The sequence below is a fragment of the Anabrus simplex genome, chromosome 12 (genome assembly GCF_040414725.1).
Source record: "Anabrus simplex isolate iqAnaSimp1 chromosome 12, ASM4041472v1, whole genome shotgun sequence".
Lineage (NCBI taxonomy): Eukaryota > Metazoa > Arthropoda > Insecta > Orthoptera > Tettigoniidae > Anabrus > Anabrus simplex.
This window is the reverse complement of record NC_090276.1, coordinates 34680511-34705000: the sequence shown is the minus strand read 5'-3', so window position 1 is coordinate 34705000 and position 24490 is coordinate 34680511. Positions and strand designations below refer to the sequence as shown.

The 24490-nt window shown below is 40.1% G+C and overlaps 1 protein-coding gene across 1 annotated transcript in view; it reads left to right on the top strand.

The window, feature by feature from the left end:
* Positions 1 to 22768, top strand: part of LOC136884122 (uncharacterized) — a 736079-nt gene extending 713311 nt beyond the window's left edge. The window contains exons 5-6 of the mRNA XM_068229796.1: positions 21329 to 21403; positions 22216 to 22768. Of these exons, the coding sequence (XP_068085897.1) occupies positions 21329 to 21403; positions 22216 to 22768 (628 nt within the window). The remainder of the gene's footprint in view (positions 1 to 21328; positions 21404 to 22215) is intronic.
* Positions 22769 to 24490: the final 1722 nt, after the last annotated feature.

Below are 24490 nucleotides of genomic sequence, written 5' to 3'. Positions count from 1 at the left end.
CGAGTCATACAAATTAGTCAGCTGCATTCAGCAGGTAGTCTCGGCAAGCATTCTTAAATTTATTTAATGAGGTGGTATTTTTGACACTGACAGGCAGGGAATTCCGAAGTCAAGAACCCGTCGCAACAAAGAAATTGTTACACACGGAGGGTCGGTGAACAGGAATAGAAAGAGAAGAATCAGAGCGGGTATTATTGCTGTGAAAGGAGGACAAATACTTAAGGTGGGATGACATGTATAAGATCTATCTTTAAGAGCGGTCGGTATATGTGTATCAATATGTGATATACATGTGCATCATAACTCAGACTGTATATAAATCTAGGGCAACAATTAAGCGCACTCTGAAGTTTCGAAGTCTGCTCTTTTATTGCGTCTACAAGAATGACGTCACAGTTGTCGAGGACGGGAAGCACTGGTGTTTTTTGTTCCCATCGCTGTCTCATCTCAACAATACCTTGTAGTACAACTACGCTGTGGGTAAGAGGAGAAAGACATCTGAGGGAGTAATTTACAGTCCAGAGTGTTTTTAAAGCAAGTATGATTCTTGACATTTTCAATGGCTTTTATCTATTTTAAAACTTTTTCAACTCTTTCCTCTCCATAAAATGCTCCTTGCGACAGAGTTCTTACCGGAGTCTCCTGAAATTTTCAGGGAATGTTCGAATATATACAGGACTTAAAATATGATCTGTATTTTATGATCAGTTGTATATTACATTCATATTTGTACTCCTAAAATGGCACGAAAGATGTTTGCCTATTAAATAAATAACGAAAAACTGAAAGAAATATATCTCCATTATTTTAAATATGACTGAAAAACGCGGAGTGTGTCTTAAATATATGAGTATTTTTAACAAGTCTGCCAAACTATATCCCCCCAAAAATGAAATCTGCTCCGCAAGGATCATTTTCCAAGCAACATATAAAATTATTTGTCAATAATATTGCAACAAATTAACTAATCAACCCCTAGTTTTACATGTGCAAGATGTGCTTGTGTTTCAAATTTGGTTATGTTAAGTGGTAACTTCGAAATTTCAACCATGACTCCCCTTAAATAAGGGCTGATTCAGTTTCAGAGAAACCCAGTACTTTAATCAATAACATATTGTATGGTACAACAAAGAGTTTAAAGTTAATTACTTCAGTAGACCACAGTAATAATCTTTTGTTGGCGTATCCGCGGTAACAAATTATGTATCAAGTCACATAGCAAAATTGAAGTGAGGGATATGGTTCAAGTCTTCAGAATCTGTACTGATTTTGATTGGATTGGATTCGATTCGATTCGATTTGGATTGGATTGGATTGGATTGGATTCGATTGGATTGGATTGGATTGGATTCGATTCGATTCGATTCGATTCGATTCGATTCGATTGGATTGGATTGGATTGGATTGGATTGGATTGGATTGGATTGGATTGGATTGGATTGGATTGGATTGGATTGGATTGGATTGGATTGGATTGGATTGGATTGGATTGGATTGGATTGGATTGGATTCGATTCGATTCGATTCGATTCGATTCGATTCGATTCGATTCGATTCGATTCGATTCGATTCGATTCGATTCGATTCGATTCGATTCGATTCGATTCGATTCGATTCGATTCGATTCGATTGGATTGGATTGGATTGGATTGGATTGGATTGGATTGGATTGGATTGGATTGGATTGGATTGGATTGGATTGGATTGGATTGGATTGGATTGGATTGGATTGGATTGGATTGGATTGGATTGGATTGGATTGGATTGGATTGGATTGGATTGGATTGGATTGGATTGGATTGGATTCGATTCGATTCGATTCGATTCGATTCGATTCGATTCGATTCGATTCGATTCGATTCGATTCGATTCGATTCGATTCGATTCGATTCGATTCGATTCGATTCGATTCGATTCGATTCGATTCGATTCGATTCGATTCGATTCGATTCGATTCGATTCGATTCGATTCGATTCGATTCGATTCGATTCGATTCGATTCGATTCGATTCGATTCGATTCGATTCGATTCGATTCGATTCGATTCGATTCGATTCGATTCGATTCGATTCGATTCGATTCGATTCGATTCGATTCGATTCGATTCGATTCGATTCGATTCGATTCGATTCGATTCGATTCGATTCGATTGGATTGGATTGGATAGATGAAAACCGTGTTGGGCCGAAGAGCAGGACGAATCGATATGATAGCCTTCTCGATCCAACCATCAGGTTGGAAACACCAGTGCAACAACACGTCTAAGTCGATGAAGAAAATAGAGAGGGTATATTTACCTCAATAAGAACCTCCGTGGCTAAGGCGGCAGCGTGCCGGCCTCTCACCGCTGGGTTCAGTGGTTCATATCCCGGTCATTCCATGTGAGATTTGTGCTGGATAAAGCGGAGGCGGGACAGGTTTTTCTCCGGGTACTCCGGTTTTCCCTGTCACATTTCCTCCCAGCAACACTAAACCAATATTATTTCATCTGTAATTCATTGATCATTGCGGTGATTGGGAATTAGCAGTGGGGGGGGGGGGGCAAAAGAAATATGAAGACAACAAAAAGGGCCCGGGTAGGTGGCATATAGCGGGTGCTGCTGGGGGACGGCGGGATATATGCATGAAAACTGGGAAAAAAGCTACAAAGTGGTACTTTTTTAAATTCTCTCTAGGCGAATTTCCACAGAGAGGTAAAGGTTTTACCAACTTAAGTGCGGTGATAATAGTTTTTGAGATTTTGATTCAATACTAGACTATAGCATACAACTTCGGCAGCCGGTGCAATTTGTATCCTCGCCGCTAGATGGGGGCTTCATTCATTCAATTCCTGACCCGGAAGAATGACTGGAAACAGGTTGTGGATATTCAATTTCATTTACCTCAATAAGTACCGGGTGTTCACAATTAAATTGACGATGTTCCGTGGGGCACAGTAAGGGCTGTAATAATCGTAGGAGTCTAACATTTTGTAGATATACTAAGTAATTAATGCGCTCGCAAATAATGCCACAAAAATTACTAATTCCAATTCTTGCCACCGGGCGGAAATATGACGCTGCATGCATTCAGAACGTGCAATTTTTCCATAACTCTGACGTCAGAATATTTTTCCGGTGTTACTGCGTTGCGTCAGTTCCGTGGTTGTTGAAGGAGCAAGCACTGCATTCAGCTTACGTGACTGTTTGGTGTGGTTTTATAGCTCATTCATTCTTGGTCCGTTTTGCTCTGAGGAGAGATTGCCCCTCATGACCGTGTTAGACAGTAGCGGTGATTGGGAATTAAAAGTGGGGAGAGGTGCAAAAGAAATATGAAGACAACAAAAAGGACCCGGGTAAGTGGCATATAGCGGGTGCTGCGGGGGTCGGCGGGGTATATGCATGAAAAATGAAACAAAAAAAAAAGCTGCAGAGTGGTACTTTTTTATTCTCTCTGGGCGAATTTCCATAAAGAGGTAAAGGTTTTACCAACGTAAGTGCGGTGATAATAGTTTTTGAGATTTTGATTCAATACTAGACTATTAAATGAAACTTTCACCAAACGATTATAAAATTACAAATTATTTACTGTTTGACTACACACTAAGAAACTAATAGACACTAAAGAGAATGTCAGACTGACGAATGCGCGTGTTAAGCAAGTGAATCATACCTCAGTATCCTGTTACTCTTCCTCATAGCTCATGCAAAGTCTCCACTCCTGTGGCGCTACACAAATCGGTTGGCCGCGACGAACGATATATTTTTTTTTGCGTATTTTCGCTAATAATTAAAGAAAATAAAGTAAAGAATTAGCTGATGAGACAATAGGGCTTGTGCAAATTAATTTTCTTCAATAATTCCTATCATTCCGTGTTTCAGTCGGCTAAAATGTCATGTTTTCTCCAGAAAGTGGGGGGGGGGGGTGAAGGACTGCACCCCCTCGTCACCCCTAATCGCTGCAGTGTGTACAGTGATATCTGCACGTTATAGGGACCTCTTATTACAACATGTAATTCCAACTTTGCAAGAACGCAACTGTGAGCACACCGTTATTTTCATTCAAGACGGGGAAACACTACATGTCGTTCGCCAGATGAAATCTTCAGTAACGATCACATCATCACTGGGCATTTTCCTGATGCGTGACGTTCATTATCCCCCTACGAGAATCCATGAGACTTCTGATCGTATCGGGCTTGGGGCGCTCAGCGGTGAACGTGCATCCGAGAGATACTGGGTTCGAATCCCACTGTCGGCAGCCCTGAGGATGGTTTTACGTAGTTTCCCATTTTCACACCAGGCAAATGTTGGGGGCTGTACCTTAATAAATGCCACGGCCACTTCCTTCCTACTCCTAGGCCTTTCCTAGCTCATCGTCGCCATAGCATCTATCTTTGTCGATGCGACGTAAAAGAAATAGCCAAAACTTCTGGTTGTTGGGATAGTTAAGCATTGTGTCTATGAGGGACATATCCGGTCTCCACCTGAACTAAAGGCTAACATACAAGGACATTTTACTCTGATATCACCCGATATTCTGCGGACAATTTTCGACCATGCCGTGTTACGGATTGGCAGCACTTTGCTGAGTTGGGAGGCCATAATGAACAGTGTATGTCACCTTCAATTCTAATAAACGTGCCAGGACTACCGTTATCATGTGTTTGATATTTCCTGCCTTTTTCTGTGGCCTTACCACTACATCTGTCTGTTAGGTCATCAGCCCAGAGGCTGGCTGGATCCTGAAATAGCACCACTAAAGGTTATGCGGTTATAAGGAATCCCCAAAAACCAATGACAGCACCAAAATGAGGCATACTAGGCAAGATGAGGAGTGAGGTAGTTTGCCATTGCTTCCCTCACTGGGTCAGAAAGTACTATTGCAGCACGACTGACCCTATGAGCAGCACCTTTCGTAACACTCAGATGCACTAGTCGTGCTCTGAATGTCATTACTCAGCGCTACTCATACCCCAGCAGCTTCCATATTGTCACAGCCATGGATGTTGACTGGGACTTCGGTCGAAGCTACACTTTACTCTAGCCTGTGCCAAGAGATGGATGCAAAAGTACTGTATCCATCAACAGATGACAGCAGGCAGAACCACTACATAGAGCGCCATATTTATGTGATTTTGTCAGGACTTGGAATAATAATTTCTTGGCATAATTCGCAAGCGCATTCATTAGTTTTCTTATCTACGAAATTTCAGACAACTACGACCATTACATCCTGTGATGTGCCGGGGTGAACACCGTCAGTTTAATTGTAGACACCCTATTCAGCCTTGTCGACATCGAAGTTATAGGGCTCATGCTGGGTGCATAGGGCACCATTGCAAAAGTACTGGTCACCTACTTACCACTCTTTGGTGTGCCGAAAGGGACCATCGTGAGCTGAGGCATACAAACATTGAAGCCTCGATATCGGACTTGAGACACCCTCCTCTTAATTAAAACACTGAATTTTTAAAAATATTTATTTACTTTTTCTATATACCTTCGTTATTAAGGATTAATTTTTTACATTATCATTAGATTTATTCTGTATTTTTTTTTTGCTAGGGGCTTTACGTCGCACCGACACAGATAGGTCTTATGGCGACGATGGGATAGGAAAGGACAAGGAGTTGGAAGGAAGCGGCCGTGGCCTTAATTAAGGTACAGCCCCAGCATTTGCCTGGTGTGAAAATGGGAAACCACGGAAAACCATTTTGAGGGCTGCCGATAGTGGGATTCGAACCTACTATCTCCCGGATGCAAGCTCACAGCCGCGCGCCTCTACGCGCACGGCCAACTCGCTCGGTATTCTGTATTTTTAAATTATAAATTGTACCTAGATTATTGAATATTTATTGTATGATATTCTTTGTCAGTTCGGAAGCCTTAAACATTTGAGGAAGAATAAAAATAATACCAGTTATTTTTATATAATGCCAGTTTACAGTTTGAATAGATGGAATATTTTTAGGGTGAGGGCATTTTCCGCTTTTTTTCCCAGCACATGTGTCCTATATCCGTTGTAATCTACCCCTGTGAGGTCGGCATCCTTCTCTCCTTCCTTCATCTAGACTTGGGTGGGTAAATTCCATTACTAGAGTTAATTTCACTTGCGCAAGGCTATTCCCTTTTAGCACTTTGCATTCCATTCATGAAGTGAAAGCTTTTGTACAGCCAGGGTTGAGAGAGTAATGCAGCAAGGAGTTTAGATTATGGCTATGAAATTGCTCGCCCTTCATTCTCCCGGCTAAGTATAATATTTCGTGGCTGGCGTATGTTATAAATAGTTTTCATACCATCAGTTTTCACTGGCTCAAGTTGGACGGGGTTATTTTACGACAGAGTGAGCAGCTGAGTGCTGCCAACCCTCTCACACAAAGTGTCCCTAAAGCCTGCATCAAACACGTACTGCTTTAGAAAAAAATGCTCTTATGAAGGGAATGTAAAATATTTAACCTGGAAATTACCTGAGTGATTAATTTTGTCGATGGTTAGTACAAGTCAGGTGTATTTAAAATGTATTAGCGAACATAATATCGAAATGGAAAGATACTCCAATTTTGAGTAAAATATTGGTTTTGCATTTTGACTTGATTTCACAGAAATACAATTTTTTTTCTGTTTCAAAAGTTACTTTTCATACGCCTTCCTCCTCAAACCTGATAAGTTCCTTATATATTTACCAATATAATGGTATTGGGAGAAACATTTTAAATAAAAATGACGGTGAAATTACGCTAGAGGAAGTGGAATGGATGGTAAATAAACTAAATTTTAATAAAGCAGCAGGAATAGATGAAATTAGACCTGAAATGGTGAAGTATGGCGGGAAGGCAGGGATGAAATGGCTTCATAGAGTAGTAAGATTAACATGGAGTGTTGGTGAGGTACCTTCAGATTGGACCAAAGCAGTAATTGCACCTATCTATAAGCAAGGGAACTGGAAGGGTTGCAACAGCTATCGAGGTATCTCATTAATCAGTATACCAGCCAAGGTATTCGCTAGCATCTTGAAAGGGAGGGTGCGATTAGTGAATGAGAGGAAGTTGGATGAAAACCAGTGTGGCTTCAGACCACAGAGGGGCTGTCAGGATCAGATTTTCAGTATGCGTCAGGTAATTGAAAAATGCTACGAGAGGAATACACAGTTCTGTTTATGTTTCGTAAATCCAGAGAAAAGATATGGCAGGGTACCGAGGGAAAATATGTTCGCCATACTGGTGGACTATGGTATCAAGGGTAGATTATTAAAATCAATCAAAGGCATGTATGTTCACAATTGGGCTGCAATGAGTATTGAGGGTAGAATGAGTTCTTTGTTCAGAGTACTTACAGGGTTTAGAAAAGGCTGCAATATTTCACCTTTGTTGTTCATTATTTACATGGATCATCTGACGAAAGGTATAAAGTGACAAGGAGGGATTCAGTTAGATGGAAATATAGTAAGTAGGCTGGCCTATGCTGACGACTTGGTATTAATGGCAGATTGCGGCGAAACCCTGCAGTCTAGTAACTTTGAACTTGAAAATGGGTTCAATGAGTATAGTATGAAAATTAACTTTTCAAAGACTAAATTGATGTCAGTAGATAAGAAATCCAAGAAAACTGAATGTCAGATTGGTGATAAAAAACCGGAACAGGTAGATAATTTCAAGTGTTTAGGATGTGTGTTCTCCCAGCATGGTAGTACAGTAACTGTGATTGAATCAATGTGCAGTAAAGCTAATGCAGTGAGCTCGCAGTTGCGATCAATCGCATCCTGTAAGAAGGAAGTCAGGTCGCGAACGAAACTATCTATATGTCGGTCTGTTTTCAGACCAACTTTGTTTTACGGGAGTGAGAGCTGGGTGGACTCAGGATATCTTATTCATAAGTTAGAAATTACACACATGAAAATAGCGAGAACGATTGCTGGAACACATGGGTGAGAAAAATGGTAGGAGGGTACTCGGAATGTTGTGATAAAGGCTAAGTAAGGAGTGAACTTGCTTGATGAAGCTGTACGCATAAAACGGCTTCGGTAAAGGTTTCATGTGAGGCGAATGGAGGAAGATAGGTTGCCTAGGAGAATAATGAACTCTGTTATGGAAGGTAAGAGAAGTAGAAGGAGACCAAGACGACGATGGTTAGACTCAGTTTCTAACGATTTAAAATAAGAGATATAGAACAAAATGAGGCTACAGTAATTGTTGCAAATAGAGGATTGTGGCGGCGTTTTGTACATTCACAAATGCTTGCAGACTGAACACTGAAAGTCATAACGGTATCTTTGCCTTAATCCGATATCAGGAACATTAAAGTGTATTGTGTGTGTGTTCATTGTTGTTGTTTAGGACACCAGTCCAAGTATTGATTTGATGCTGAACTCCATGCCAGCCTATACTCACCTATAACTTCTACGTAACTATTACATCCTACATCTACTCTAATCTATCATATCCATGTTTTGGTTTCATCCTACCGTCCTTAATTGTTACTTTTTTTTTACTTTTGCAGGCTTTTCCACTTTCAAGTAGTTGCCTGTTCTCAGATATTACGATCGCCGAATCTACTCTACATATTCCTACCTTGTTTACTGCTGCTCGCTTCTACTTCCTTCTCGCCGCACCATGGACCTTACTCACCTGTCGTCTACTTGACTGATTACGTCATCTTCGCTGCACTTCCCTGTGCCTGTGCGCTGTGTAACCACGTGACATTATGTTTCTAGAACTCACTGGCTTGTTGCCTGTGTTCTTTTTCTGGAATCTTCCTTTCTACTATATATTGCTCTCTCCGCCTTTCCACCGTTGAATCGGGCTTCGTGGCGGAGTGGTGGACCACACACTAAAACAGTCCTTATTGTAATCATGTCCATTTTATCTGGACTCTATCTACAGCGACTCGGTGAGCAAGACTTATAATATTTATCTGCATTTGGACTCTAAACTTTCATTCGGGCTATTGCCTGCTGTAATACTTTCTTCTGTCGAGTGGTTATGCTTCCCTTTAAAAACTCATAACTTAGACTGCTTCTATTCACGCACTGCGCTACGGACGATTGTAAATTATTTCCAGACGTCATCCTAGATCTATGCTATTACTAAACTTCAGGAATACCCGGTGAAGAAAATCCTTTCCCCGTCCTAATCCTCATCCTACTTCCCTTCCCCCTCCCTTTCATGCTTTTTCTCTTTCAGGGTTCAGTTTCGATGTATATTGTACACTTTCTATGTATTCAACAGGCTTTCTTTTTATCTACCATTGGATAATCATTTGTAAATGTGGCACACCTTTGGATTTTTCTTCTGCTTGCAATTATTTATCTTGTTGTTAAATTATGGTTGTTAAATATATATTCTATTTCGCATTGTTATTTTGGTGATCTTCTATTGGGCCTAGCTTCTTCCTTACTGCGCGATTTTCCTTTATTTATACTACTCCTCATCATCATTTATTATTATTACTCTACTACGCTGAGCTCTCTACTGTATCGCCATCTATCTTTGCATATTCCTCTGCGTACTTCTCATTATTTATCGTTACTTGTACTTTTGTCTAAACACGCTACCACCCCGACTGTTATGGTAGCGCTATATTATAGTATGATAGCAGAGGTCCTCCCTCACTACACAGATAACACATTTTCCTATCTTGCCAGTCTTCTTCGGATAGACTTCCTCCTTTCCAAGGCTTTCGCTATTGTTCCGCTCCACTGAGTGAGTTTGCTGTGCTGTATCGTCAGTCCTGAAGATTGTTTTCCGTGGTTTCCCATTTTCACACCAGGCAAGTTCTGGGGCTATACCTTAATTAAGGCCACGGCCGCTTCCTTCCCACTCCTAGGTCTTTCCTATGCCATCGTCGCCATAAGATCTATCTGTATCGGTGTGATACAACCGTGGTATATGTCTATACCATCTCAGTGCTCGAACATCAATCCTATCCGTAACCGGTTCTTCCGCATTCATCTCCATTCCTAAATATTCTACGTAGCCCGAGACGGTTAAGGATGGTCGTGTACACAGTGGTGGGAGAGATATTAACTCTCGTGGAAATCTTATGCTGGGATTTTGGATCTACGTGGCACGCTGTTCTCCGCATATCTCGAACACAGCAGGCGATGCTTTCAATTGTGTCATCTTACGGGAGCCTTGGTGGGAAAATGTTTAACAATAATGGTCTAATGTACGCGCCAGGGCACTATATTGTCCGGATAGTCCAACCATCCTCCTGATATTCTTTCACTAGTCGTTCATACCATGAATGAAAAAAAAAGCCTTGATGTATCATTTCCAATAACGGTTGAATATTGGTACAGTTTTATAGATTTATGGAGGACACTCTGGCACATTATTATATAGATCCGTCTCTCCATACGCAGAATTTCTGACGCCAGTGTTCCCTGTTTTCAGTTTCTTCCTGCAATGTGCTGTATCTCCTCCCATCTTTCATGTCATCCAAATGTTGAATTCTTCCTCCTCCTGCAGTTCATTTGACCTTCCCGTCGATGACATCGTGTATAAGCCCTTCGTGTCTAAGTATTTGTCCGATCCAATTGGCTTTCCTCTGAATAATTTTATTCATAATACATCTCTTCTCTCCTGCTCTTCTCAGTACATCGTCGTTGAGACAATCCAAGAGCGTAGCTCTCTTGTTCCACTGTAACAAATCCATTTCCTTAGCCTTAATCTTTCTCCTTTGTCTCTCATAAGTCTCATACAAACATTTTATTTGTAAAGTGAATGATTCTTAAATATTACTTTAGGGGGTTCCTTTGTCATTTCTTTAGGTATGTAAAATTCGGAAGCATTCAGGAATGTTTAAAGCCACGAGACATTTATCACATTCATATTAGTTAAACAGAGTTGGCTGAGAAATACTGAAGCTATAACACTGGTCTCGGGTTTGTCACCTTCCCGCAGCCCCATTTACTCTATTCGTTTTACGGGTTCAAATTCGAACCTAGCTGCACAACATGGCCTTTCCTCACTCCCAGAATTTTCTGATTCACTCTCGATTTTCTTGTATCCGTCACTCCCACTGTTACATTCTCACTGTACCTTCTGTTCTGAATTTGAGAATTATCACCGTTTGCTAGTAACTGCCCCCTACGCGGCATGATTACTACTTGCCTTGGGTTAGATAGAGACAGGCGAGTGGGGATTAGCATCTGATGTCAAATAGAACATAATCGAACTCAGGTTTTCTCTTTATTTCAGTTTTGAATGGTATATTTAATTTCATGTCATTTTGTGGCAAAGGCCGGAAACATTTATTCAATACCGATCAAACTCATGCGGCTCTCTCACATGGCAAAGAGCCGTGGGTACATGTCATTCAGTTTAAACTCTTCCTTTGTAAATAATGATAGAGATTGGCATTTTTATTTAGTCCGACTCGTTGGCTGAATGGTCACCGAAATGGCCTTCGTTTCAGATAGTCCCGGGTTCGATTCCCGACCGGGTCGAGGATTTTAATCGCTTCTGATTAATTCTTCTGGCTCGGGTACTGGGTGTATGTGTCCGTCCCAACACTCTCCTCTTCATATTCATACAACACACTACACTATTAACCACTACAGAAACACACAATAGTGATTACATCCCTCCATATAGCGTTGGCGTCAAGAAGGGCATCCGGCCGTAAAACAGGGCCAAATCCACATGTGCGACCCCGCAGGTGTGGAAAAGCGGTAGGAAAGAAAGAAGGAGAATTTGAATTATTATTATTAATAGCAGTTATAACGCACAATGAAATGTTTAAAATAATATTGCACATTTTGTACGCGTATTTATTATTACTCAAGGTGGTAAAGAATTAGCTCGGCTCATTTAGAAGTACATGGATGGGATTACTTGAGAAGCTCAGTAAGGAAACTTGGGCTTATTGTGACTGATAGCCTGTACCAAACGATGAGCAATGGTTCTAATTCCTGGAGGTTGAGAAAGTTTAGTATACGGTTAACCACTATTATTATTTTATACTTTCCTCCCTATGCAAAGGCCTTCGTGGATCGTGCAAATTTTTTCTTTTTGGGTTCATACATACGAAATCAAATTACATCTTGGCTTGGGTCACGTAGCTGTCAACTTGAATTCAGGAGATAGTGGGTTCGAACCCCACTGCCGACAGCTCTGAAGATGGCTTTCCGTGGTTTTCCATTTTCATACCAGGCAAATGTTCGGGCTGTACGTAAGTAAGGCCACGGTCGCTTCCCTTCCTCTCTTAGCTCACTCCTGTTCTATCGTCACCATAAAACCAGTGTCGGTGCGACGTAAAGCAAAGTGTGGAATACCACTTCTTTATTAAAGCCAAGTTTTAAATTAAAAAATGGGAAATAATATAATAATTTTTGAATGCGTACATTTCTCTATTTAAATGAACGGTTTTTGTTAATATCTCTATTATTTTTCATGTTACAGACTTTTGAAGTTTATACTCTAATACTCTATCTGTAAAGGCACATTTTCCACTTTATTCCTAATTTCACAAAAAAATATATTCTTTGTGCACAAATTCCATTGTCTCGGTAACGGTTTTTACAACATGAATATTTCTGCGAATATTCTTTGGTAGCTGTACATTTATCGTAAAAAATAATAGTAGTAGGATAATATTTTTCCACTGAAAGAACACGATGTGTTCTTGTTTTAGTCATCAGTCTACATCATTTCATCCTTTAAATGGCGAAGGATGAGTTATGTTAAAGAGAATATTAGTATTAGTTATGATGGAAATTTTACGGGAGTGTATATTAAGTTGAGTTATATTTCCGTCATCCTCTATAATTTGTTTACCAAACAGTTTGAAGTTGTTCGCTGGACTGGTTTGATGCAGCTGTCCATGCCACCTGCCCTGTGCTAACCTCTTACTTTCTACGTAATTAATACATCCTACATCTGCTCTGTTTGTCATATTCAAATCTTAGCCCACCCCTACAGTTCTTACCGCCTACACTTAACCGAAAGCAACTTGGACAATTCCTGGGTGTCATAAGATGTACTCTACGATTTCATGTCCTTTTTTCTTCAAATTTAGCGAATACGATATCCTCTCACCAACTGGGTTCAGTATCGCTTCACTCATGTTTCGATATATCCATCTCACCTTCAGCATTCCTCTGTAACACCGCGTTTCAAAAGTTTCTATTCTCTTTCTTTCTGAGCTAGGGGTAGTTACCGTCCATGTTTCACTTCCACACAATGTCACGCTCCAGTCTCCAAAAATATATTTCTAATATTATATCAATGTTCGAAGTGAGAATATTTCTTTTTTAAAGAAAGGCCTTTCTTGCTTGCGCTAGTCTGCATTTTATGTTTTCCTTACCTCTGCCATCGTTAGTTATTTTACAACCCAAGTAACAATATTAATCTACTTCCTTGAGGACTTCATTTCCTAATCCAATATTACCTGCATCACCTGCCTTCGTTTGACTGCATCCCACTACTTTTGTTTTCGACTTATTTATTTTCATCTTGTGCTCCTTCCGCAAGACTCTGTCCATATCATTCAGCAATTTCTCGAAATATTCTGCCAACTCAGGTAATATAACAATGTCATGGGCAAAACTCAAGGTTTTGATTTTCTCCCATTGGATTGTGATTCCCTTTCCAAATTCCTCCTTGATTTCCTTTACGGTCCGTTCTAAATAAAATTTGAAAATGATGAGGGACAAACTGCAATCTTGTTCCACTCCTTTCTGATTTGCTGCTTATTTTTCAAATCCCTCGATTGTTTTTCTTGCGGCTGATTTTTGTATAGATTTCAGATCCTTTTTCTTTCTAGGTATCTGATTACGATCACCTTCAGAATCTCAAATATCTTGGTCCAATCAATATTAATTAATCCCTTTTCTGGATATACGAACGCTATGTACGTGAGATTGTGTTTTTTAATTCGGTCCTCTAAGATCAAATGTAAAGTCACGATTCCGTCACGTGTTCGTACATTTCTTCTGTAAACCAGGAATATAATATTGTAAAGCATCTCGACCAAAATGCAGGTGTTTAATAGTATTTATTGAGAAAAAAATCAATTTTCTAACTCAAATTACTCCAACGGCTGTGATGATGTAGGAAATAAAATATTATGATCGGTACCATGACGGCTTCAGAGATAATTAATATTTGCGTCCTTTGAGGTAAAAATGAATCAAGCATGAAATTATCAAGATATAATTTTGCAAATGAATCCATCAATCAATTATAGGGTTAAAGTAAATTCTTGTCCTCATCCCGAGGTGCTGCATCTCTTTTCAGGCACATTCGCAATGGAGGTGAGCTACTTGTACCATTTAACCACATACCAGCCCTCCTGTCATTCTTAAATATCTGGCAATGCCGGGAATCGAACCAAGGCCTCCAAGGACTGCAGCTAATGGCGCTAACCTGTTACGCTACGGCGGCGGACAATTTCAAGTTTGCAGATATATTACTGGTTCCATCGAACAATTTAAATTTTTACTTTGAATTATTTAATAATTTGTGCCATCAAGAGGTAATGCTCACAATTATTAGCATCTAAATATGCGAATTGTAATGAAAGAAATAGTGTTGAAATCTTTGGACTGCCCTTAGCTACTTTCCTTCGACGTTGGTAACACTTGCGAGAGGGCGTGTTCCAGACAGAGTGAGAGGGTGTATGAGAGGATTAGTGTGAGGTGAACAGCAGGGAGTGATTGCTCCCTGATATTACTACTAGACGAGGGTGACGGAGCTGTTACCAGGAAATTACTCCTGGCAAAAGCATTTCCGCACACCATTTATTTCAGCTGTTGCTTATACTCGAGCCGGGTTAAGCTACCAACACTTTGCTTGCTTAGTCTGTGTGTTAATGTAGGAGGGTGAAGAAATATTACATGCTCTATGAAGGATTTTTTTGTGTGCGTTGATGCGTTTTTGACGTTTTTCAATTTATTTTAAAGCATTACATTCGTCACGTTCCGTCTATGCGTGTGTGTGTGTGTGTGTGTGTGTGAGTGTGAGTGTTTAGAGCTACGCTTTTTAACACTTTATATGCGAGTCACTTTGAATATATGCCTTTTATATAGGTTACTGGAACGTCAATATTTAAATTACCGAAACAGCGCGCAAGGTAGTATATATACATCCATATGGTGAATAGGGGCCAGATTTCTATGACCTAAACATTTATGAAACATGTGTGCATTTATGACGTAATATCATACAAATATGACTTATAAAATTCAAAATATGACTTTTGAATAACATCTATATTACATACAGACACACTCTCATTACGACTGTTACAGGCTGCAATTAATGTAGAGGTAGAATAGTTTTAATTCTTCGAAATCTTTAACCTAATAATCAACTATAATTCTTCTTGGTTTCTTGAACAGTTTTCATTCCTCGCCCTGAGGGGTTGAGGCGGGCCACCTAAAGGGTTACGCCCTTCCTCTGGCCAGGAGATGCGAGCTGGGGGGGGGAAGATGTGTGGATAGAGGGAGATGGGTTTGGGAGGTGTGAGTGTTTGTGGATTTTACTTTCATTATTTCGGATTATTTTCCATGGAGGGGTTTTGCGTTCATTTATATTTATATATATGTTACAATGTATAATATCTTTTTCTTTTTGTTTGGTTATTTTCGGCATACGAATCTAGTTACAAACATACATATATGGCTTTCCTTTAGTATGCAAGGGGCTTGATGATATCTGTTTTACATATTTGATGATTGTACAGATTTGTTTATTATGAGTATATATGTTTCTTAGATGTACTTAATATTTTAATATCTGATCACACCCTACAACACATAGTACAGAAGATAAGTAATCTTTACGGAAATCAGGTTATGTTTATAAAGTTCAACGATAAATTATTAGAGTGGGCAACAAGAAACACAGGAATAAGACAGGGTTGCGGTCTTTCCCTTCTCCTGTTCATAATCTATACGAATGCTGTCATACGAGAATTTAGAGAAACAAGACATACTTCCATCCCCATTAACAGAAATCTACAGCTGGACACAATATTATTTATTTATTTATTTATTTATTTATTTATTTATTTATTTATTTATTTATTTATTTATTTGTTTATTTGTTTATTTATTTATTTATTTATTTAATTCATTATTTATTTTGAACATAACAGGTCATAAGTCCCAATTACAATGTTCACGACGATTGTTACTTAGACTTTAAAAGTACAAATTAAAAACAAACAAAACAATGCATAGCTAGAGTAATCTTAAAACTTAATTCCTCTGGCACACAAGTCACGTTAGTAAAAGAAAAAACGGTTAATATAACTAATATTACATTATAGTACTAATGCATTCTAATGAAAATTAATATAACATTTAAAACAATTAGTTTTAACAGGATTTCCACTTAGAATGTAATACATTAAAAACATGGCTTACAACATTTACACTAGTTTATACTAGTTTTCCTCTTTTTAAAAAAATCTTCATAATCTATTAAATAATGTTCAGTAGTACAGTGTTATATGTCGAAATGAATGTACCTTGCGTCATACTAAAAATATCAACATAGGGATGAATATTATTGTAGAGTCTCATTGCTCTATTAATTGGGGAGTTCTTACGCATTTCAGTCTTAGCCTTTGATAGAAGGAATATAGTTTTAGGACGACTTAATTTATGTGGCACATAAAATGTTATTGACTTGAATATGTTTGAGTCGTCAATTACAGAATTAATTATTTTATACAGGAAAGTCAAATATTTGCAACTTCGTCTGTGGCGCATACTATTCACACCATGTTCCTTCATTATAGCTGAATAATTTAGGAAGGCTGGGTAATTTCCTTTGATTTTGTAAGCCATGAATTTTAAAAATTTGTTTTGAGTACTCTCGGTAAGATTGATATATCTTGTGGTCATTGGGTTCCAAACAGTTGAGCCATACTCAAGTCTGGACTTTACAAATGAGTTAAACAAGGTTAATAGTGTCTTTGGACGAAACGATAATGAATTCCGTATAATTACGCCTAACATTTTAAGAGCATTATTCGTAATTTTTTGAATATGGTCGTTGAATCTTAAATCTTCATTGAATGTTATTCCTAAATCCATTTTCGTATTGGCACGAGTTAATAAGTCAGCATCCATTGCATAGTTATATTTAATCTTCTGTTTCTTCCGAATAAATGTCATGGCTACATATTTACCTATATGAAAAATTAACTTATTCCGTTTGCTCCAGTCTACAAGAGATTCTTAGTGCTGGTCGCGACCTCTGAAGACGATTTATAGTGTTCAATGTATAACCTAAACATAAAACCAAAACCCCATGGCACTACAGGCCTTGAAGGGCTTTGCCCTACCAAGCGACCGCTGCTCAGCGCGAAGGCCTGAAGATTACGAGGTGTTGTGTGGTCAGCACGACGAATCCTCTCGGCCGTTATTCTTGGCTGTCTAGACCGGGACCGCTATCTCACCGTCAGATAGTTCCTCAATTCTAATCACGTAGGCTGACTGGACCTGGAACCAGCCCTCAGGTTCAGGTAAAAATCCCTGACCTGTCCGCAGGCATGCTGCCCCTACACCACGGGGCTGGCATAACCTAAACCTAGTCTCAGAAAAGTACACAATAGAAATATCCCCTGAGAAAACTAAGATAACGGCTTTCTGTGGCAAGGAACCATTTGGAAATAGTAAATGATTTTAAATACCTCGGTTACAAACCTTCTTTGAAGAACCGGACATACCCGAAAAAATCTCCAAATTGAACAGATGTTTGGGAATCATCAATAAAGATTATAGACCATCATTAGTTCATAAACACACCCGTACAAGAATCTACAAAACCTGGGCAAGATCTGTACTTTGCTATGGAAGTGAAGCGTGGACCCTGAGAGAAGAATAACTACAGCTGAAGTGAAATACATGCGGCGAACAGCAGGTTTCACTAAGTGGGGACACAAAATAAATACAGAAGTGCTGAATTACCTTAAAAGCAGATCTGTATTCGAATACATCTATGAATACCAGAGAAATTGGCTAGAACACCTAAACGGGATGGACAGAAGCAGGATCCCGAAAGCAGTCATAAACTATTGACCCGCTGGGAAGAGATCTCTGGGGCGTCCAAGGAAGAGATGTCGTTAAAATGCAAATCTTTTGTATAGACCGTGACAGTTTTTCTATAGAACTGGTACATAAAAGGATGATGATAATGATAATGATCAGTGATCTCCCCAGAAAATTTCGACAGCTTCGTGGCAGGAATGAGTACCGGAATATAATAAAATTTCAATTTAGTCTCCTCTGGGGGGCATTAACAACAATATTAAAGCTGAAATTGAACTATTTCAGTATTATTATCACGAACAAGACATAACGGAGTATTTTCAACTTCTGGTGCTCTACTGCTCGTTCACAGTCGTGTAACACCGGAACTTAACCACTCGGTTGCTGTGGAGTGCCATTTGGGTTTGTGACACTGGGCAGAATCGAATGTTCGCTTGCGATTCCAACGCGACACTACGTGATAATCAAACCAAAGATTGAAACTTCGATGTAATGGATGCAATAATGCTGACATTAACGAAGATTTATCATTTGTTTGTTTGTTTGTTTGTCCAACCCTTGTCCCGTTTCCCTACGGGGTCGGGTATGAGGTGAGATGAATTTGCCGTGGCGGTTTTTTATGACCGGATGCCCTTCCTGACGTCAACCTCATCAGAGGAGTTAATGAGAGATGAAATGAATGATGTGATATATGATAGTAGGGAGAGGGTGAAACCCGGTGCCGGCACATAGCCTACTCCTGTCGAATAGCACCAAGGGGTCTGCTCAAGGCTTAACGTCCCCATCCGACGGACGAATCACCATCAACAGCGTCATATGCCCTCACTCCATATGAGCACTGCGGAGAGGTTTGGAATTTAATCCAGGCTTTTGGCACGCAATCTAGTGATTAGAAATTGTATACCACCACCTCCCCTACCCTGCCGGCCAACATTCTGATGGTGAAAATTTTTTCGACCAACGGGACTCGATCCGGCTAACCTCGGTGTTAGACCGTTTTTTTTTTAGACTTCAGCGCCTTAACGACCATGGCCACCAGGCGGGCAACGAAGATTTATCATTTAAATAAACATATTTACATATTTTCATTTGGATCACCTAATGACTCAAATAAGCCATGCATTTGTAGGTTCGCTCCTCAGCCCCAAGGCTGTTTATATCCTCAACAGCTCCGCCATCAGCTGTCGTAGATGAACTAGGCATCAGTGAAGAGGTGTATTAGGAAAATGAGGAGTGAGGTACCGGTAGTAATATTGTGTAACTAGCACGAATACATATCTAGGTTATGTTAGCCGGGCGGTCTGTAAAAACGGCTGGGCAGTGCGCCCATTAAAATGATCCTGGGGGGGAACACTGAATGTTATTATGTACATGTATTCACTGGGTACGTATACTTACATGTATACAAATTATTTTCTATATAAAAAGTATGGTGATTTACATTCTTTAAACTTTTTTACAGCTGTGACACGTAATTAATGATTCTTAAAATTGGTTGGGGAAGAAACTGCCTTGTACCTGTACATATGTGCATGCACATACATACATCTCTGCTGTTTTAAAATTCTGAATCGATCGATCGTGAACTCATCAAAGTTCTACTGCATACTTCTTTTTTTTTTTTTTTTTTTTTTTGCTAGTTGCTTTACGTCGCACCGATAGGTCTTATGACGACGATGGAACAGGAATGGCTAGGAGTGGGAAGGAAGCGGACGTGGCCTTATTTAAGGTACAGTCCCAGCATTTGCCTGGTGTGAAAATGGGAAACCACGGAAAACTATTTTTAGGGCTGCCGATAGTGGGGTTCGAACCTACTATCTCCCGAATACTGGATACTGGCCGCACTTAAGCGACTGCAACTATCGAGCTCGGTACTGCATACTTCTGGGCAGAGAAGGATTCTTAGGAAGACATGAACACTACAGTTACTTTCATTGTTGTCCCCAGTGTCGTTGTTCAATACATCATTGCAGTCTAGCAAGATCAAAAGTAGGCAGAGAAGTGGACGACGCGCCGGTAACCCAGACCGTAATAAACGGTGACAGACTGTCAGTGTACGATGTGTTCCACTGTTGCGCCAGAGCCGAGGAGGCCGCTGATCTGAGGTGTCGATATTGTCAGGGTGTGGTCTGGGTGGTACGTGTTCTACAGTCTTCTGTGAACCATTCTGTACACGCCCGTTGCACTGCCGACAAACTTCGTCCCACACGAGCAGCAATTTCCTGGATGGATATATCACATTTTCTCATACTAATTTGACGGTATGGTTCTTGCATACATCTTCGAGGCATCCTGCACGTCTGTTCAAGTCACACTGATCCATTACCTTCGGTTTGTAGTGACAACGAGATTCGCAGGCACATGTTACCAGTCGGTGGTGGTGCGCAGAGATATCGGTGTGAACTTTCAACCGAAGGGCCGATATGGTTCAAATACTAATAATTTCTTCAGAACACTCTAATGCGCATGTCCTGTGAATATGAACTTCCCAACTCTAGTCTTTCGAGGTGTTCTGGTTTTTATGAACATGAGTGTATTTTCCACAACACAGAATCATACGCGAAACTTAAAAAGGAGAAGTTGTATGTACTTTCAAAAGACTTCAAGATGCAGTTTATCGGAACTGGTGACATGATTCTTCGACGTGCCGTCTGCGAAGTAAATATCGCATTCGATGACAATATCCAAGAAACGGAATAAACTGCACATCTAGTACAGCAGACTCGTAAAGAACATTGAAGTCGAAATCTAAGCAAACAACTCTGATACGCGCCTTCGCTTCAGGATCTGAAAATCAGCGGTTATTGCTTGAGTTCACTGCGGATCTTGCCATGGCATTAATCCGATCAGGAACTCCCGTCCGCAAGGTATATATATGAAGGATTTGACTTGCAGGGAAACAGTGGAAAGTGGAAACCAGCCACATTTTGGTACAAAACTTGACAACTTTAATAAAGCGATTACATCAACGCTTTTTCTGCATCATTTAGTATGTATTTTCAGAACCTTTCCCACCCCCCCCCCTTTTCCTTACCATACTTTCCACCTTAAAATCCTTTCCCTAGTAATAATACTTTTACCGGGTGAGTTGGCCGTGCGGTTAGGAGCTCACAGCTGTGAGCCTGCATCTGGGAGACAGTGGTTTCGAAACCCACTGTCAGTAGCCCTGAATATGGTTTTCTGTGGTTTCCCATTTTTACACCAGGCAAATGCTGGGGCTGTACCTTAATTAAGGCCACAGCAGCTTCCTTCCCATTCCTAGGCCTTTCCTATCCCATCGTCGCCGTAAGACCTACAGTTCAGTTTAGAACTTTAGCAATGTCAATGTTTTCTTTAATATTTCTAGTGACGGTAAGAAGAAGAAGAAGAAGAAGAAGAAGAAGAAGAAGGATGGGGAGAAGAGGAAGAAGAAGAAGCCAGAGTATATGGTAGGGACTGGATCACCATCGCTTCCTTCCCATTCCTAGGCCTTTCCTATCCCATCGTCGTCGTAAGACCTATCCGTGTCGGTGCGACGTAAAGCGAATAGCAAAACAATAAAAAAATTATTCTTTCGGACACACCACCCTCACACGATAGATATTTCAGAAACTTACTTTTTTAAATTGGAACTTGGGGGCATGTTCCTCTGTTTATGAATCAGCCCCTGCTGTACTGTCGTGAACCTCTTACCTCTTATAATTAAGTGAGGTCTACTTAATGAGTATCCCAAGAGTTCCTATAAGCACGTTATATCACACATCACCCTCACTTCACTGTTTAATTTAGCGACACTCTGTTGATATAATGATTTTAATAAAGCCTGTTCGCTTATGAAATGGTTATTAATATTGTCATGTCATCATTCAATGAACCGCGCCTGTCCGTTCCACACAAGCGTGTTACTTATACACTTTCCGATGTTTATCTGATGTATTTTTCAACTTATTTCTTGGAACTGTAGCAATATCAATGTTTTTGGAATATTTGTGGTGATGGTAATAATAAGAAGAAGAAAAGGAGGGGGAGAAGAAGAAGCCAGAGTATATGGTAGGGACTGGATCAGATTTCAACAGTCAACGGATAATCACCAAATATGGAAATATCGCTCAAGTAGACAAATTGAAGCATCTAGGTGACATTATTGAACCAATAGGGTGATATCAGCAAACTAACATAGAAAGTGTTGCAAAACCTCAAAGAGCATACAGAATTACTTGGAACAGATACAATAAAATAACTATATCCCAAAAGGCTTGCAATCACCGAGACCGTACGAATCTTTTCGGAATGTTTGAAGCCAACTCCAGTTGACAAACTCTACCCGATTATTGGAATAGCTCCCCTCACTATCAGAAGGGCTGTTGCTGCTGATGCAGAGAGGAGGAAGCAGACTAATGATTCTCGCCATCCACTGCATGATCACCAGCCTGTAGTCTCTCGACTGAAGTCGAGAAAGAGCTTCATCACCAGGACTAAACCACTGGAAGGGACATCGGAGTCTAACCGCATTACCAGGTGGAAGAGCATGCTGCCGTCTAATAACCCTTCAAAGGAAGAGCTAGCTCCAGTAAATGACCTGCCCTATCACGTAATCGTCTTTAGGGTGGGCGTGTCTCTTTGCAAGACCAACATGCAAAAATGGGGCATATTTTCAGCTGATGGAGTCGCATCCTGCGAGTGTGGTGTAACACAGGATCCGAACCACCTGCTCATCTGTCCGCTACTAGAACAACCCTGCACTACACAGGACCTGATCGAGGCGAACAACAAGGCCATCGGAGTTGCTACATTTTGGAAATGCTGACCGGAGGCGGAATGATGATGATCCCACAAGGAAAAATTACGACATTATGACACAGTAGTTTAAACATAACTATTGTAACTATTGTAATTACGCCTCAGAAACCATATCCGTTGGAGGCCATTCTATTATAGAAATGGAAGAGCAAGAAAAGGAAAATTCTTCGGAAAATTTATGGTCCCACGAGAGAAAATGAAATGTGGATTAAGAGGAGAACAGCGGACTTCTACTCATTAACTGACAGGTTCACTGATGACGCACGCAAGAGGCGCCTGTAATTATATGGCCGTATCTATAGAATGGACAGCGACAGACTCGCCAAAATATTATTTAAAATAATCAATTCAAAGGAGGTCAAAACAAACTAGTTCGAGGAAACAAAGTCGGACATCCAAGAAATGAATATTACGGATGACATAATAGAAGATCGTGGAGCATTTTTTTACAGTAGTAGCCAAGCACAAATTTATGGAGAAACATAAAGAGTAAACTAGTAGCAAGTGGTCCACAGAATGGAAGAATCAACACAGTGCATTCATGCAGAGATTTAGGAAGGTTGAGAAGACGAAAACCATCAGGCCAGTTAATGAGTTCAAATGCGTTCTTTTAATGGGCACAACGAAGTAATAATAATAATAATAATAATAATACCAGTGGTATACCCCCACGGCTCCTTAAACTGCGTGCCTTCTCTACGGCCATCTATGCCAGCGAACATAAACTTTTAAAAACCTGCAAAAACTTCCTTCTTCGACGGTTAGATGGCTATACTATCTATTTGGCAGTGACCTCTTATGGCTAGACATAATCTAATAGCTTAGGCAATTTTGTTTTTGTTATTGGTAAACCTTTTTCCGAAGACTGTTTTTTTTTAATGTACCGAAGTTATCAACACTTCAGCTGGTTCCGCCTCTATTGTAATCTACCCTTCATATGCTTGTAACTTAGTTCTCTAGCCAATCAAAACCGGGAGTGTGTATGGAAATTCAGCCTATCAACATATTGCATTTTAATTTAGTCAGGAATTATCCCCTAGGGAACTATATAAGGTGGACCGCATTGTCTGAATTGCTCCAGTTTCTGGGAGTGCAACTTCACGAAGGCCAGAGAGCGCTAGGGAGGCAGAGGTGCGGCCGGCTTGAAGAAAATCCACCGATACAAGATAATGGTAGAATTTACCTAAACATGTGGTCATGCCTGCGAGTAGTTCGAGGGAAAGTTTTCAGCCGTCTTTTTAATATAATCTGGTATTTGATGGTTGAAATGTAGGACCTTCGGACACTATTGCTATTCCCTACTGAGAAATATTTAACGTAAGGGAGCACGAGTGGTGACCCTCAGTTGTCTCCCTTTCCACTTTTGAATTGGGTGACTACAGTTTCCAACCTCTAAATGTTGAAAATCTTGTCTCGGCTTTTATATTTTCCATCTTTAGTCACCCCTTTTGCTATGAGATTATCCTCTGTGTCATTGGGCCACTTAGGTTCTCGTCTTTCCAGAAATTTCTATAAGGAGTGCTGGTGTTCCGCCTCCTTGCCTTTTGTTGATGGCCTGTTATTTGTCACTTTTTCTATTTATTATTAAGGCCTTGTAGTATGGGTAATGGTGCCCCTGTTTATTCTGCATAATTCATAGGATAACAATGTCTTATTGTGGAATCTTGTAATAGATCAGCCGAGTATGTGGCAACCGCATATGAACACTTTGAAGTGGGGTTACCCTATG